We start from the raw sequence: 16391 nt of genomic DNA, 5'->3' as shown, positions 1-16391 counted from the left end.
TTCCCGGTATTCTTTCGTTGTGCGTCGGTCATTCATATAAACGGCATATAGGGAAGCCAAGAGAGGGCCTGGTAGACATGTGCCCATAGACTAGGGGCAAGCAAGCTCATATTGCACTGTACACAAGACATCACGGTAGACTTGTTCCGTACAATTTGCTGTTGCACACAGCATGGGTGTGCGTGATGCAAAATATACCCGTATCGCATAGCTTGCTATGAAACCCTTTAAAGCAGCACGTACAAGTGATACTTGGTTGCCCGAACCCCTTCCGGTGGCAGGGTCGTCACTGTCAAATGCCGCTTCCCATCTAATTGCTATTTACACCTAAACTATATACTGTGAAGAATAAATAGGGGTATCGAACCAAACAATACGTGGGCGCAAAATACCTGATAGAAAAATTGCCGATCCTGAAAACGCTGGGGAACTGACCACCCATCCAAAAACCGTGGACCTGGCAAAAAAAAGACATAGTAAACAAGAAGAGAACCGCCTCCGCTCGGGTCAGACAAAGAGTTCCTCAAATGTCCTCCAACCAACAACACCCACCTCTTCCAAGATGAACACCCTCCCCTTTCCCCATATCTATCATTACCAATTATCCCCCACCCCTCTCCTTTCCTCGCCTCTAACCCACCCCCAAAACCGTCATATCTCATCGCTTTATAGCAACCTCCTCTTGGACGAACGCCGTTAATAGTCTTCATCCAACCGGCAAACGCAACAGCAACAGCAGCCATCCCGGCCTCCAGACCCCGCAAAATCCAAGAAAACAATAACAACAATAACCAAAAAAAAAAAAAGGGGGGGGAGGGGGGGGATGTAAACGAATCAAACGTCTTCCAACCCCTCCAGGATCCTCCTCGCAGCGTCAATCCGCCGCCTGTACATCCTGCTCTCGGCGCTAGCCCTCCCGTTCTCCGTCAGGCCCAACACACACTTGCCCAGGCTGGCAACGATCCTCTCGACGAGGTACTTGTCCTCTCGCAGAAGCGCATGGAGCGGGTGCGGTCCCGTATGGACCCCGTCACTACCACCAACCCCCTCCGCCTTGTTTGTCTCGGCCCCATTAGCGGCCGCTTCGGATTTGGATTGCTTCTCGCAGACGTTAACCGTCTCGCTCATCAGTGTGCTGGAGATATGCCTGAGCTCTTGATCGGGGGACTCCCGGGGTGTAAGCACGCCGATGCTGTTGGCTTTGATGCTGCTGCTGCTGCTGCCGCCGCCCGGTTTGTTGACGAGGGGGAAGCTGCGGTTTGTACCTGCCGAGTCGAAGGATGAGAACGAGGGCCGATGCATGGAGCCGGAGCTGCTGTAAGTGGATAGAGGCCGGTGAATGACCGAGTGGCGGCGGGGTTGTTGCCGTCGCTGTTGGGAGATGCCACCGGCAGTTCCTTCTTCAGCAATTGGGGAGATGGAGCCGTCGCTATCTCTTGTTGTGTTGTTGTTATTGTTGTTGTTCGATGGGTAAGCGCCAAAGGATAACCTCTTGGCCGTTGCTGTGCTGCCGGACCGGTATCGGTTACTTTGAGCGGACGGAATGACTCGGGAGAAGCTGGTTTCGAATGTGTCATGCGAGCGGATGCTGGCGGCGTCGGAGTTTTCCACCGATCTTTTTGACCTGCCGTCTTCGGCAGTAGCAAATGTCGCAATGGTAGATATCGAATCGCAGCTGTTCCGGCGAGCCCTGGTACGAGACTGATCGGGGCTATGACCGTTCACCATAGGTCCTTTGGTGGTCTCAACTGAGTCTTCCGACGTGAAACTTTCCGTGCTTCTTCGCCTTGCCAGCCGCTGTTGGCTCATGGTGCCCATGGCACTGTGCAAGAAGAAGTGTTCGTAGTCGAATGCGTCTTCGCGGTCTTCGTGCGAGATTTGGTGTTGGACGGTGTCGTGGTAGAGGGACTCTCCGCTTTCGCTCTCGTAATCCAGATCATCTGCGTCGTGGAAGTCGTCCTCCGTATCGCCGTTCTCTGTGAGCATATCAGAGACATCGTCGCCTACTTCGCCATTGACCACCGGCGCACTAGCGGATGAGGCAGGGAAAGGCTCTGATTCGGGAGAGAAGTTTGCGGATTGTTCGGCTTGTCCCCCGTTTTCCACATCGTAAGATACGCCCTTTTCATCGACGTAGCCATCCTTAGATTGGTCTGCATCCTCCTTGGCATCCCCGTCCACACTTGACTCCTCGCCGTTCCACGGGTTCCTTCCAGGAATTGTGCTCGTCGAGATTTGGGAGGTCCGGTTCGACCGAGGCTCCGCATACCATTGGTCTATTTGCGAATGCGTGAATGGGCTGGGAGTCCGGAGGCTCTGCAGGCTGTGCCTCTTAACGCTGTCGGCCCGGGCTTGTTCCCGCAGGCTGGAAATCTTGCCCTTCAGATCCTTCATCTGGTCTTTTATGTCTCGCATCTGGGCCGTCGAAGCAGACCTCCTCACGTTGGTGCCAGTCTCGAAGGACCCGAATGTTGGGCTAAGAAACGCCTCGAGCCTTGCGTTTTGGCTCTCCCTGTCTGCCTCTCCAAGCCTTGCAACTTCCTCCTCCGTTAGTGGCTGCAGCCCATCTTCCCGGGCAGGACTGATTTTGTAAGTAGAGCGACCAGACTCCTCGTCCATCTCCGCGCGAATGTGATCAGCGCTCTTTGACGCCACCAGCGGCTGTCTGTAGCCTCCAGCAGCACCAAGCGCGCTGTGCGACCTCGGCGCTGACACTCGATACGGCAATCCATTGCGCATCGCAATGTCGCTGGCAAGTCTGGCGTGCCCCGGAGACGGGTTCGGAGTAGAAGAACTTGAGCCCACATCACCGTCCCGCGAATACACGGCCGTCGCAGCTCGTTGGAACGGCGGAGACGGTGTAGAACCGTCGGACCCATATGAGGACGTGTAATTCAGCGAGCTTCGAGCCCGTGTTAGATTGCCTTCCATTGTCTAGTCGCAGTTAGCGAAACATCCAAAAACGAAATCGAAAGCCCACAAGCTTACCGTTAGCCTTTTCTTTGCGTTGGCAAGAATCTCCTCCGCTCGCCGACTCAACGAAGTTGTTGAGTACGTTGACAATCGGTCGAGACTGTTGGTTTTGACTCCTAGGCGGCTAGTTTCGACTGCCGCTGTCCCCTCCACGTACGATGACGCGAGGCTCTCTTCGTCATCGCCTTGAAATACGCTGTCACCCACGCTGACAGAATCGTCAAAGTCGGCGAACATTCGGGCTTGCTCTTCGGTCGTGATAGTGCTGGCGCTCTCTATGCTCGACCGGCGTTCCCGTGTGCTAAGTAAATTTTGCTTGGACATCTTCTTGATCATGGCCGCCTGCCCAATCGTCGGAGACGACCGGAGCGCTCCGTCACTCCCACTTCCGTGAGCCGGAGAAAGCGCCCTCCTCGCGACGAACTTGTTCCGTGATGGCGAGGGCCTCCCAACTGTGCTCTCCACTTCCGTAACCTCCCCGATATCCGATAGCATGGTACCATTCCCGTAGATTATGGGCGTAGTGGGTGTGATGGGCCCTGTAGGACCGTAAGGATGATCGGCCGGCTGCATCAGGCCCGTTGCGACGAACATGCGGTGCATATCGGCGCTCGCCGCAGCGGCTTGCGCGCTCTTCCACATCGCCAGCGGCGTGTGACCGCGGTCACCAAGATCGGGATCGGGGGAATCGCTATGGCCGTAGTCTGGCAATATCATGTCGGGGTTCGTGAGGGTCGGCGACGCGGGCAGCGGCGGGCCCGGCTGTTGGTGCCCATTGTGATAATGGGAGTTTGCAGCTTCCATGGCTGCCATTGCGAATGTATTTGCTGTCGAGCTTGGACGGCCTGGACTGTGTTGAAGGATGTGGGAAGCGACGAGGAAATGCCGGGCCCACAGGCCTCGGAGGCCGCGTTCTGCTGGATCAGGGCCGCGACGTGCTTTTCTCTAGCAAATCGGAATGTAGGGTTTCCGTTGGGGAGGTAGCGTGCCTCTGCGGTACAGTACCACCCGAGGCCCAGAAAGGGGGAAGCGAGAATGCGACGCAATTACCCGCGGGGTTCAGTCTGGATTACAACTCTTTTGGGGGGGATACTGTGTAAGGATTACCAGGCAGGCTGGGCTATCGTAGTCGGGTACTGGGCGGATAAATCCCAGCACGGATCGGGCCTCGCTGCGCTTGACTGTAGTGCTCCCGGAGACAGCGCATTGGTGCGTGTCAAGGTTTGGACATCACGAGCCGGCCGGTCATTGGGCGGAGATGGCGTCCGATCTCGAGCGAATGGTTGGCCGCCGGCACAGCATCGACGGAAAGGAAGTCGGAAGAATCGCGTCACCACCGGCCGGCAAGGTTAAAAAGAGCTGGGGGGGTGTCTGCCACTCGCTAAAAAAAGGCGACTTGCCAGGAAGACTCGTGGTCTTCTCGGCGTGTCCAACAGTTGACCACTGCTTAGGAAGGTGGGGGGCCACAATACCGCCCAAAGAGGCCAGGGACCCACAGCTCCAATGCTGTACCTGATTTCTTTGGCGCAGATCGATCGGGGGGACCCCTTTTTGTGATTTGCAGGCCCCAGGCATCTGATTAACTTGTTCAAACTGGACAAGATGAGATGAATAATGGGAAAACCCGCGCCAGACACGCTTTGGACAATGGATTGTTGGCGACCTCAATATGGGTTCCATTGCCCTACTATAACGGCCCAAAAGCTTTTTGTTTTCGTCATTCCCCTGTACTTGTAGAACGTCCGCTAGTCATTAATGGAGGGGGGTTTAGCGCCAGCTTCGTGGTCCGGCCTTCAGTACCATGGAAGATGGGAGTCTTGATTCGCGATAATACCTGTCTCCACCCCCTAGCGCTTGGAATAGATTCGATGCATCTTTCACTGACGGGACCAAGTGGTAAGAGACGGGCAACAAGGAAAATTTGCTCGAGAGCGGCTCGAGAGGGCGGCGACCACCGAACGGACAGAGCGAGACTGCCACACACATCCTTCCCCGAACGGTTTGCGTTTCAAAGCACTAAAACTCCGTCAATTCCATATCAGGGCATTGATAAACCTCAGCCGACAGGGAATATATTTGCCCATCCATGGACCATATGGATCCTTTGGTCAGCAGCAAATTTCGAGATACCTGAGAATTATGCCCCTGACCTAGGCAGAGATTTTCGAATTCTCGACCAATCGGTCATCCACATATCGTGGCATTTCACGCTGACTGCGATTGGCGAGAGAGAAGTCCAAATCCTTCAGCGCGGCAACGGGTTCACCGCTTGCTCACTGTCTCGGAACGGATGACCCGACTCTGCGTGGTCTGAGCTCGAGAGAAGGTATCCAGGGAACATATACTACGCATGCCTCAAGAGTAACCACCAGCGTTGTTGCCAAATAATCGGGGTCCGAACGGGATCCGATACGAATAACCCGAACTCGGCATCGCTACATGTAACCCCGATGCGAATCCCCCGTCTAGAAGCACCGGCGTCAAGCGCGGCCCGCAAATGGTGCGGTACCTTAGTGCTCATACAAGGGTTAGGGTTATTTATGGCTTCCAGTCACATGACATCGATTGATCGAAGTGATGCCGAGAGGACCTGCAGACTCACTCCCTCGTCATTAATCTATACCCAATGATGACCAAGTCCCAACTCTAGCTTCCTTCGAATCGACATTGATTCGATCTAGGCCGCGAGTCGGTGTCAAAGAGGACCGGGCAGCTGCTATTATCTACACCACTCCGTGATAATGCCTTCCCGATCCCATCTTGTCGTTTGCCCTTCCCAAGGGGTACCACCACCCCTCTCGTTTCCAGATTCACTAGTTTATGGCCTGAACTTCGGCCCCTTTCCCTTCCCGCTAAGCCAAAAAGACATTATCGGCGTCGAATGACGCAGGAAAAGAAAAGATGTTGAAGTTCTTTTGTTTTCCCCAAAACGCCGATGTCCGTTTCCTCGTATGCCGTTTCCCCATGGGGTATCGCAATGTCATAAAACTTGGCCTTCTTGGCTCATGCAATGTCTTTGTTGAAAGACGCCTGCCACCGTACCCGCCCGCTTTGACACGGCCACTTTTTTGTTGATCGCAAGAACTCCAAGACGTGGTTTCGTCAACCGAAGAGAAAGAGAAACACAGCAGGTCGAACAGTGCCAACTTCTCCTTGTAGACCCCAACGACGCCATAAGCGTTTACCATACAACCCTAAAACCCAAAAAAAAGAAACGAAACGATAAGGGATATAAGTCTATCCGCCCACCCAGGTTTGTTGAGAACCGTACGCCGGTAATGCTTATCCATTGAGATGCCATGAGAGGAAAAAAAGGGATTAAAGGAAAAACGTCCGAGGACGAACGAGATCATATCAGCAGAGAGAAGTTGAATCTTCTGCGACACTTTTATCTCGCTTAGAACTTGAGGGGCTTGGGCTTCTCCCAGCTGAAGTTCTGGTTGGTGCCAAAGTGGCCGTTCTTGGCCGTCTGGAGGTAGATGGGCTTAGCCAGATCCAGCTCCTTGACAATGACGCCGGGCCGCAGGTCAAAGTTGTTCCGGATAATCTTGACGAGCTCGTCCGAGGTCTTCTCTGAGGTGCCGTACGTCTCGACATAGATCGACAGGGGCTCGGCAACACCAATGGCGTACGAGAGCTGAACGAGGGCACGGCGGGCGAGGCCAGCGGCGACAAGAGACTTGGCGATCCAGCGACCGACGTAGGCGGCCGACCGGTCGACCTTGGAGAAGTCCTTGCCTGAGAAGGCACCACCACCGTGAGCGCCCCAGCCACCGTAGGTGTCGACGATGATCTTACGGCCGGTCAGACCGGCATCGCCTTGGGGACCACCGATGACAAAGAGGCCAGAGGGTTGGATCTATCTCGTTGTCAGTGTCAAAGGGTTTAAACATCCAGGCCAGTCCGCCGACTTACGTGGTAGACAGTCCGGTCATCCAAGTACTTGGCGGGGATGGTGGTCTTGATGATCTTCTCCAGGATCTCCTTGCGCAGCTTCTCGGTGGTGATATCCGGGCTGTGCTGGGCAGAGACGACAACGGTATCGACACGGAGAGGAACAACAGCGCCATTGTCGTGCTTGTACTCAATGGTGACTTGGGTCTTGGTGTCGGGACGGAGCCAGGGCAGGGTTCCATCACGGCGAGCGGCCGACATGGCAGCATTGAGCTTGTGTGCGAAGAGCAGAGTCAGGGGGAAGAGCTCAGGAGTCTCATCGGTGGCATATCCGAACATGATACCCTGGTCACCGGCACCGAGGTTCTCGAGGCGGTCGTCAAGGTGCAGGCCTTGAGCAATATCGGGCGACTGCTCCTCGATGGCGACCAGGAGGTTGAGAGTCTTGTAGTCGAAGCCCTTGGAGGAATCATCGTAACCAATGCCCTTGATGGTTTCGCGGACAACCTTCTGGTAATCGATCTTGGCCTTGGTGGAGATCTCACCGAAGACCATGACCATGCCGGTCTTGGTGGCAGTCTCGCAGGCAACCTTGGACAAGGGGTCCTCGGCGAGGCAGGCGTCGAGGATGGCATCCGAGACCTGATCAGCGATCTTGTCGGGGTGGCCCTCACCGACAGACTCGGACTGGCAAAGGCGGTCAGCACCGACAATGCGCCTCTAGTGGCTGCGTGGCTTACCGTAAAGAGGAAGGTGCCCTCGTTCGAGTGCCTCCACCCGCTCACGCCGTTCCCGTTCGTTCCATTGGTACCGTTGACGCCGTTGGGAGCCATTATGATCTATTGAGAATGGGGACTGCAAAGGACGAGTGTCAGCAGCTGTTTCAGCTCAGTATCAAGTTAGAGCTCGGTGAGCGAAGAAGCTGGCGTTTGCGACGCGACGCCAGGCGGCGGGGTTGATGAAGGCTTCTGGTACGAGAACATTCAAGCAGCCCATCCCCAAGGACGGGGGGAACCATTCGGCAACCGGAAGGAAATCGGCGCTGTGGAAGGAGGGGCAGACAAGCCGGTGATGCTGGATTCCAAAAAGAAAAAAAAAAACCAGCCCCGTGGAAGCACTTACCTTTTGTTAAAAGGAAAACAAGAAAGCAAGGGAAACTGGCTAGAAACAGCGGGCGGATGGGAAAGGAGGGCAGAAAATTGCGCTTGAGGAAAATGGAGGAAGCAGAAAGACTCTTGGGGAGGCGGGAGTATTTGAGGAATTCTGGGGCATGTTCCTGAAGAATGGCCGAGTGTTGGTCAATTTTCACCGCAGGATGGGAAACGCCGGAAAGGCGGGGTACCTGGGCACCGAGACACAGGCCAGCGGCACAAAATAATCGTCAGACTCCGGCCTTTTTTTGGTAACCAACATCACCTCGGGGCCCAGAAGCGGACCGGACGTGTTTACAAAAGGCTTCCTGAGCCGTAAAGGAGCTCTGAGTGCCTTGCTCTGCGATCCTCCTAATTATCCTTTGAGAGATCTGGCTAGTCTCCTGTCACAAGTCGAAACACATATTCTGTACGAGTCGGTACTATTCAGCTGCCGAGTGGGTATTGAGTACTTCGGGCTTGTCTTTTTTTCGACTGATTGCGCCATTGCTTGCCCCCTCCGAATTCCGTCCCCTCACTGCGGTACCCCCCCTGACAGGGTATTGACCAACCCCTGCGTTCCCTATCGGCATACCTCCTCCGGGCCGTTGGCCTTGCGAAAACGGCCGACGAGAGCAACGCCACAAAGGAAAATGAAAAGAGAAAACACAAAGATGGAAAACGGAAAGGAGAGGATGAAAAAGAGAAGAAAAGAGGACATGCAAAATATATACACACATGTGTAATATATATGTCGGGCAAGTTACGAAGCCGGAGGGTTAGTGGAAGACGCCGGTAGGTATGTGAATAGGGAAAAGGAGGGTGTGTTCATAGCCTGGTTCCACACTTATGACGGGCCAAGCTACCATCCCACCCAACGGGGCAGAATCCCGAAAACAAGATCGAACCGCTCCGGCAGCTTGTCGCGCCGAGAGGAATTGCGACCTTCTGTGCTCTCGGCAACCCGAACCTTCCTCGCGAGAATCGCCAATCATGAGCAAGTACGGGGTCATGGTGATGGGCCCCGCCGGCGCGGGCAAGGTACGTCGACTTTGGCCGAGATGTCTAGATCGAGCGTACCTAACCGCTCTTCCCACAGTCGACCTTTTGCGCTAGCCTGATTACCCATCTTCAACTGAACCGGCGTTCCGCATTCTACGTAAATCTTGACCCAGCCGCCGAGCACTTTGAGCACCAGCCAGATCTCGATATCAAAGACCTAATATCGCTCGAGGATGTGATGGACGAACTGAAACTGGGGCCCAACGGCGGTCTGATTTACTGCTTCGAGTTCCTCATGGAGAACTTGGACTTTCTTTCCGAAGCACTCGACTCGCTCACTGAAGAATACCTCATCATCTTCGACATGCCCGGCCAGATCGAACTCTACACACACATTCCCATCCTGCCGACACTGGTCAGGTTCCTCACGCAGCCAGGCGCGCTCGATATCAGGTTGTGCGCGGCGTACCTGCTAGAGTCGACGTTCGTGGTCGATCGCGCCAAGTACTTTGCCGGAACGCTGAGCGCCATGAGCGCCATGATAATGCTGGAGGTGCCGCACCTCAACATTTTGAGCAAAATGGACCTAGTCAAGGACCAGATCCGCAAGAAGGATCTCAAGCGTTTTATCACACCCGATACGACGTTGCTGGACGACGACCCGGCAGCTACTGCGCGGAGGAGGGCCGGGGTCAACATCGACGTGCACAGCGCCGATCCCAAAGACAAGGATGCGCTCATGTCCGGGACATCGTTTCAGCGCCTCAACACCGCCGTTGCGAACCTGATCGAGAGCTTCAGCATGGTGAACTATCTCAAGCTCGACAGCAATGACGAGGAGAGCGTCCAGGCGATCCTCAGCTACATCGACGACTGCATCCAGTACCATGAGGCACAGGAGCCAAAGGAGCTGCCAGAGGAGGAGTTGGAGGAGTAATTGGGGATTTGCGATCGTATGCCCGCAAACCGCCGTTCTTCCTGCGTAAGGGTACTGGGCCGAGGCTGCTCAAATGCGGGCCGACGACCCACCTGCGAAGGTACAACGGGGCGCCGAGTTGGTTAGAAAATTACTGAGGCGTCTTTAAAGAGAGGAAGAGGTGCATCACACAGGACAAAAAAAGGGGGTCTGGCTGGCATTGGTATTTCGGAATGATTTGCTTTGGATTGCTTTGGCGCTCGCCTAGAGACAGCAGCCCTAGGCAGTCCATGTATGCATAGCGATGGCGTCTGGTGATAAAAATGGCTCGCTTGGTTTTGACATGATAGTCCCTTCCGAAGCGCCCTGCAATGAACAAAATATAGACTCTGGTGAACCTGCCCAGGTGGTAATCTAGGCCAAAAAAAAAAAAAAAAAAAAAAAAAGAGAGAGATCCTCTATGTACTCCCATGACTCCGTACCGCCGTCCCCCGATAGGATAGGAATAACAATCCCCACAAAGCCCATCTCACAAACCCAACCCAACTCAGCTCCGTCACCTTCCCCTCGTCCCTTGCCGATACCCATATCCTGCCGGCTGCTGCTGCTGCTGTGCGCCCCTCTGCGCATTCTCGTACTCCCTCAGCCAGACCTCCACCATGCCCCCGAACAAACCGACCGCCCTCCCGGCCCAGTAGATGACATCCTGCACGCTCTCTGCGACCCCGCGCTGCCAGACCATCGACGCCACCACGGCCACGACCGACCAGAAGAGCAGCCGCATGGCGAGCCGCGTCCAGAACAGCATGATCCGCCGGACGATGCTGAGCACCTGCAGCACCACCACCACGACCACCAGGAGGACCGCCACCGCCACCGCGTTCGGCGACGCCGAGAGCAGCGCGACGAGGCGGTCCAGCGCCGTGCTGAGGACCGGGCCCATGGCCGAGGCGAGGGAGGAGAGCGCGGCGGAGAAGCGGTGGATTGGGGAGGAGGGCTCGAGGAGGCGGGCTTGGAGGTCGTGCAGGTGGGTGAGGGTTTCGGGGGGGAGGAGGTCTGGTTTTGGGTTCGTTAGCTCGTTAAGTGATAAGTGTTACGTTTTTTTTTTTTGGGGGGGGGGGGGGGGGGGGGGGGTGATATGGAAGTCCCGGACACGGAAGCGGTGGGTTATTGAGCGACCCGGAAGACGGAGGCCGACAAAGATGGCGCACCTTTCAAAAAGTCTAACGTCCAGTGTATTGGAAGATCCATTGTTTGACGGGAGGTTTCTGAGGCGTCGGGGTTTGGCGCACTGGTTGTCTTGGATTGTTTGGCTTTTCGGGAAGATGCGCGTGGGGGGAAGCGCACCTAGACGCGAGACAAAAAAGATAAGCTGAGGTAAACGCCGGGCGAGTGTTATCAATGCTTCGGTGGATGATGTGTCCACCCTGTCGTGGCAGCCACAACTCCAGGTCTGACAGGACTCACTGTAGACCTTGGGCCGCAAAACCAATGCACAGATGAAGCTGTACGTGGCTGTCTCGTTTTCTTTTTCTTCTCTTCCCTCCTCCCTCTTCCCTCTTCCCTCTTCCCTCCTTTTTTTTTTTTTTTTTTTTTTTTTTTTTTTTTTTTTCAGGTGTTGATTGGTTGGTTTACATCTCTCAATTAGTTCCACAACTTCATCTGTTCGGATGCCAGTGCCCATGTCTAGATGCATTGTGGGACATCAACTACCAAGGAAGCTCATGCTCGCGTGAAGGCTCCCTTTGAAGGTCAAGTGCTAACTGATATGGATACGCCCCGCTATTTGTATTCTTCTAACAAAATCGTACAACTGATGCCTATCCACAAAGGAATGCCCAACGTTTCCCTGTGATAACCATGTAGTCCACAGGCAGTTAAATACCGGTCCGAACCAACAGGCCCCAAGGACTTGAGTTGATGACTGCGACCGTGAAAACAACGCCTGGCAATAGCTTTATATTTCAAATCGTTCATTATTCACCTGTTGATCCAAGATCCATCCCGACCTTCTGAGCCCGAACCTCTTCTATTCCAACCTGATGGAGGGTGCCCTATGTGCTGTGCTTCGCGAAGACCTTTCGTGCACTCGGGGTCATTTCCCAATGGTTGTTTATGGGTCATATGCAATGCCAAACGAGCTGCCTGCACGGTTAACAATAGCCGGTTAAAATAACTCATTGGGCATTCCCAGCCTTCTTGTCCTTTCGTGCCCGGAACTTTGCAATCTCAACCTCAACAGCCTTATCAACACGCCTCTTGAGCTCAGGTCGGTACCCGATCATGAACAAGAGCTCGAGCCAGACGAACAGCGGGGCTAGGAAGATGGCCTGAAACAGGTTGTCGAGCAGAGCAGGGGCCCTGCCCTCGAACTTGCCGTGACCCACGAACTGCAACAACCAGCATACGATGTGCAACGCTATCGCGGTCTGGGTGGTGCTAACCGGATCCTGCTGGCGAAGGTAGTTGGTGCCGGCTGCCACACCGAGGCAAATGAGTGCCAGGGCGCCACCCGCTACGGGCTCAAGGAGAAGGTATAGGCCGCCCCACGTCATGGCTGCAAATGTCCCAAGGTTTGGCTCGAGATAAGGTATCTGGAGCCATGGGGGTAATGTGAAGTATGGCCCATAGTTGGAAGCCTGCGCCGGCTTGAATTAGGGCATGTCCCAGGTGGTCAGGAAAGGGGTCGCGTACAATCTCAAATGCTGAAAACAGAATCAAGGGAACGCAGACTATGTGGATAACGACGTTCACATGGTTATGATGGTAAGCACCATACTGCGGATACACAGTTAGCTCCTCTGTGCTGTGCAACGTGGGACCTGGAACGCCGTGGTATGAACTCGGCCGTGTCGGTTAGATTCTTAGCAGGTTGGCTTACAAAAGTGAGCTGCTTTTCCAGGTCGAGGGACATGGTGAGTTACAAGGATCTGCGAAGAAAAACGGTCTGGCGGACAGAGGAAAGGATGGGGCCGGCTTGATTTGGACGGATGTTAAACTCGGCAATCAAGCGCTATTCGAGTTGGTGCGCCAACAGAAACCGGATCGACGTGATTGGCAGTAAAACTCTGAAGCAGTTGCGGCAGTTGGGAACGAGAGAGCGACGAATATCCTGATCACAGGCGGTGGGACAATGACGGCTGTCAGGCGTGCAATGGCCTGATGACGGGTTGTTTGGCCAATTTACGGCGCGTTGGGTACCCATCAGCTTACGGAATACCTGGGGACAAGCTAAAACTTTGTGCCTCGGATAGCGGGGTCGCTAACAGGGAGAGCCGGGCCCCGACCCCACGGGGCGCAAGAGAGACCTCAAGGGTCTGTTCAAGCTCGACGATGCCACTCCGGACAGGGCTGAAGTATTTTTCGGACCGGTATTAATCTGTGTGTTTATCGGTCTCCAGGCCACTAGTAGTACCTTGCCATGTCTAGCGCGGCAGAAGAGGCGTACAATACAATAGCACCATCTGGGCCTAAAGAAAAGGCGTTAGGTAAGTACTGTACAAGCCCAAGGTTGGGTTCAGTAATACGAGAAATAGCTCTCGGTGCAGGTACTCGTGTACATGCGTGTATGCACGGTACCTATTTACAGAAGTGCTTGTCTGCTAGGAAAGCCCGCGATGCACCGGCAACTGGGACTGGGACTGGGACTGGGGGGGGTTCGCAGGGGGATGCCAAGGCCAAGCAGCGAAGTGGTTCCTGCAGGTTGTGCATGGACCAATACCTTAATCAAGCCGCGACCGTCCATCGATTTTCCCGAAGTCGCGGCCTCCCTCTTCTGCATGCGTCACGGAACCTCGTCCCAAGTGAACCCGATCGAGCTGCCCGCCAGCAACATCAAAGACGGTGGGGCCCGTCTTCCCGCTTCGCAACCTTGCCTTACTGTGTAGCGTTCTGTCCCAGCAGGGAGGGCGGCCAAGTGGGCTGAGTGGGCTGGTGCGCTTGCACTCTTTCTCGGCGATCGCTTCTCGAATTTCGACAACTCGCGACTCTTGCTATCCAGATCGTCCACGAGCGACCTCGGAGCCCGCTTGCGCCCAGTAACCGAGCAATATGTTCTTCCTCCACAACCTCGAGCGGCGCGTCACGCTGCACCCGTCATACTTCGGGAGGAACATGCACGAGCTGGTCACGACGAAATTGGTCAAGGACGTCGAGGGGACATGTGCGGGGGACTACTATATTATTGCCATCATGGACACATTCGACGTCTCCGAGGGGCGTATTCTTCCCGGGAGCGGTCTGGCCGAGTTCACGGTGGGCTATCGGGCTGTCGTCTGGCGGCCTTTCAAAGGCGAAGTGGTAAATACTGGGCCGTGTCTTGCAGTGCGACGCACCTCTGCTGACGTAGCCAGGTCGATGCGATCGTCGACACGGTCAATCAGCACGGCTTCTTTGCCAAAGCTGGGCCGTTGAGTTTATTCGTCTCGTCCCATGTAGGCTTCCCACACGTAACTGTGGCAGCAGCATCGCTAACGTACCTGGCAGTTAATGCCCGATGAGATCCAATGGGATCCTACAGCGGCTCCGCCGCAATTTACCAACAACGCCGACTGGGTGATTGAGCCGGGCACCCATGTGCGAGCCAAAATCATCGGTTTGCGAACAGAGGTTGGGGAAATGTGGGCCATCGGCAGCATCAACGGCGATTTCCTTGGGTACGTTCAGGCTCTTGAGCGCATAGCGTTCGAGAATCGCTGTAATACTGACAATGCTCGCAATCGTAGATGCCTACAGGCGTAGTGTCCTGATACGGAACCAGAGGAGGGAGTTCCGATCGCCCGCCGCCCCCCTTCACAGGTACCCTTACCTCATGCGAAGCATCCTGCCCTGGACGCAAGCGGCAGACTTCACCGCTTGCTGGTCGAAGACTGAGGGCGTGTATTTGCACGATTGCCCGGGTCACGATTTTCGAGTCGTGAATTCCAGGCCGAAGTCTCGGGTGCAGTGGAGACCAAGAGTCCGAGCGGCCAGCGGAGAGTCTGTGTCAAGAGTGAATCATATGGGCATGGATAAAATAGAGGCGGCGGTGCTCGGCCAGTCATGGTTGGATGAAGAAAATCATGTCGTCGCCCGGACGGCAATGATGCAGCTAAGATTTGCGTTAAGAGTTGCGCGGTGCCATCTACTAGCGCGCCAGGCGTATCTGTCCACTGCCCAAAATGTCGGTAGACGATCTTCTCTCCCCGAATGTTTGTATGCTCTGGCCCGAACTTTGGACTTAGGGCAAGTCTAGTGTGATGTCTAATCCCGGGGGATCCCACATTCCTACTTATTTTCGCTCATAGAGTACACTTGTCACCTAGTCTACGACCATGTCTTCCACGATATCCTCTACGGTCTTTTGGCCAATTCTTCTTCCAAGTGCAGCACAACGAGTGCGCGTGTCAAGGATGACCAGCAGCACCAACCCCACCCACGATGCCCCCACAGGTTCTATCGTTCATATATGACCAGACACTGTCGCTTCCCGTCTGACTGGTGTTCTTAACATTTGGCCACGCGGGGGGATTGCATTGGCGATCTGCCCTGGGCCTTTCTCCCTTGGGTAAGCTCGTCTCGTGCTCGAGCGATGAACCAAGAGGCGGCAATGTGGAAGACCTCGCCCAGTATGGCGCCCACTTCGAGCCTCATACTACATCCAAAACGGTCAAAGTCATTCGACGGCTCTTGAGACCCGGCTTCGGGCGGCTAGCTATCTTATCCCACGGGCTCACTTCTCTACTCCGCCGTCAAGCGGAAGAAGGGCGCAGCATCCCGCTGCAGACGGTTCCTAAAAGGGTACATAGCGATGAGGCGGAAAGCAGAGGCTACTAGGGCGATTTCTACATGATGGTTGCAAGATTACCAGGCCGAAGACCTTGGACATGTTCAATTCCCCGAAGAAGCCAATCCCAAGCTAGGAAAGAAGAGAAGAGAGAAAGAACTAGCGCTGCGACCCATTGACAGACTACTCGGAGAAAGAGACTGAGAAACGGTTGTCAATTTCGAGGCACGGGGTTGTTTGACTCGACGAAGCCAACTTTCCCGACTCTCCTTCCCAGGCACGGCGTGGACGGATCCAGGCTCGCCATATTTCGAGGCCCCGGCTGTCCTCCTCAGCTTCCGATGCACGGCTCTTCAACGTGCTTCTCAGACAAATGCAGGGAGCAAAAATCCATCACCAGGCCGCTGTCGCACGGCAACAACGGCTCTCGAAACACCGGCGCAGCACCAAATCCCATGGTTTGAGTGGGGCAAAGCGCCATGGAAAGGAACTAGCGAATCATTACATGCTCAGATGCAGCGTTCCCACTAGGCCGTTCTCACCGCTAAAGTTGGCTTTCGATAAGCGATGTTGATCTTGGACGAGTCGATTATGGGCTTCATGCAAGAAACGCGGCGTTTTTCGGCCAGCCGCATGTGGATACCGCCACCCTTGTCTGCTCCATTCCATATTATCGGGACAGCCGCGTGTTCCGAAGTCTTTTTGGGCATTC

At 54.9% G+C, this 16391-nt stretch overlaps 6 protein-coding genes across 6 annotated transcripts; 2 read left to right on the top strand and 4 right to left on the bottom strand.

Moving 5' to 3' along the window:
- Nucleotides 1-834: 834 nt before the first annotated feature.
- MFIFM68171_01527 (Cep57 centrosome microtubule-binding domain-containing protein) lies at nt 835-3786 on the bottom strand (the record flags this gene model as incomplete). The annotated part of the gene is made up of 2 exons (XM_071056949.1): nt 835-2934; nt 2989-3786. 2 exons carry the CDS (start codon nt 3784-3786, stop codon nt 835-837), a joined length of 2898 nt encoding a protein of 965 aa, XP_070913050.1.
- Nucleotides 3787-6370: 2584 nt separating this feature from the next.
- On the bottom strand, nt 6371-7700 carry SAM2 (methionine adenosyltransferase sam2; the record flags this gene model as incomplete). Its single annotated transcript, XM_071056948.1, has 3 exons — nt 6371-6832; nt 6889-7554; nt 7608-7700. The coding sequence occupies 3 exons, from the start codon at nt 7698-7700 to the stop codon at nt 6371-6373; spliced, it is 1221 nt and encodes a 406-aa protein (XP_070913049.1).
- A 1290-nt stretch (nt 7701-8990) lies between these two features.
- On the top strand, nt 8991-9936 carry MFIFM68171_01525 (GPN-loop GTPase 3; the record flags this gene model as incomplete). Its single annotated transcript, XM_071056947.1, has 2 exons — nt 8991-9038; nt 9097-9936. The coding sequence occupies 2 exons, from the start codon at nt 8991-8993 to the stop codon at nt 9934-9936; spliced, it is 888 nt and encodes a 295-aa protein (XP_070913048.1).
- A 535-nt stretch (nt 9937-10471) lies between these two features.
- On the bottom strand, nt 10472-11166 carry MFIFM68171_01524 (uncharacterized protein; the record flags this gene model as incomplete). The annotated part of the gene is made up of 2 exons (XM_071056946.1): nt 10472-10971; nt 11127-11166. The coding sequence occupies 2 exons, from the start codon at nt 11164-11166 to the stop codon at nt 10472-10474; spliced, it is 540 nt and encodes a 179-aa protein (XP_070913047.1).
- Nucleotides 11167-12092: 926 nt separating this feature from the next.
- Nucleotides 12093-12829, bottom strand: MFIFM68171_01523 (DUF962 domain-containing protein; the record flags this gene model as incomplete). The annotated part of the gene is made up of 3 exons (XM_071056945.1): nt 12093-12554; nt 12610-12693; nt 12797-12829. The coding sequence occupies 3 exons, from the start codon at nt 12827-12829 to the stop codon at nt 12093-12095; spliced, it is 579 nt and encodes a 192-aa protein (XP_070913046.1).
- Nucleotides 12830-13965: 1136 nt separating this feature from the next.
- On the top strand, nt 13966-14655 carry RPB7 (DNA-directed RNA polymerase II subunit; the record flags this gene model as incomplete). The annotated part of the gene is made up of 3 exons (XM_071056944.1): nt 13966-14214; nt 14268-14348; nt 14401-14655. The coding sequence occupies 3 exons, from the start codon at nt 13966-13968 to the stop codon at nt 14653-14655; spliced, it is 585 nt and encodes a 194-aa protein (XP_070913045.1).
- Between the last annotated feature and the right edge of the window lie 1736 nt (nt 14656-16391).

The sequence above is a fragment of the Madurella fahalii genome (genome assembly GCF_045866475.1).
Source record: "Madurella fahalii IFM 68171 DNA, scaffold_1, whole genome shotgun sequence".
NCBI lineage: Eukaryota > Fungi > Ascomycota > Sordariomycetes > Sordariales > Madurella > Madurella fahalii.
Note: the sequence above shows the minus strand (reverse complement) of the source record. Positions and strands in the feature narration are given on the sequence as shown.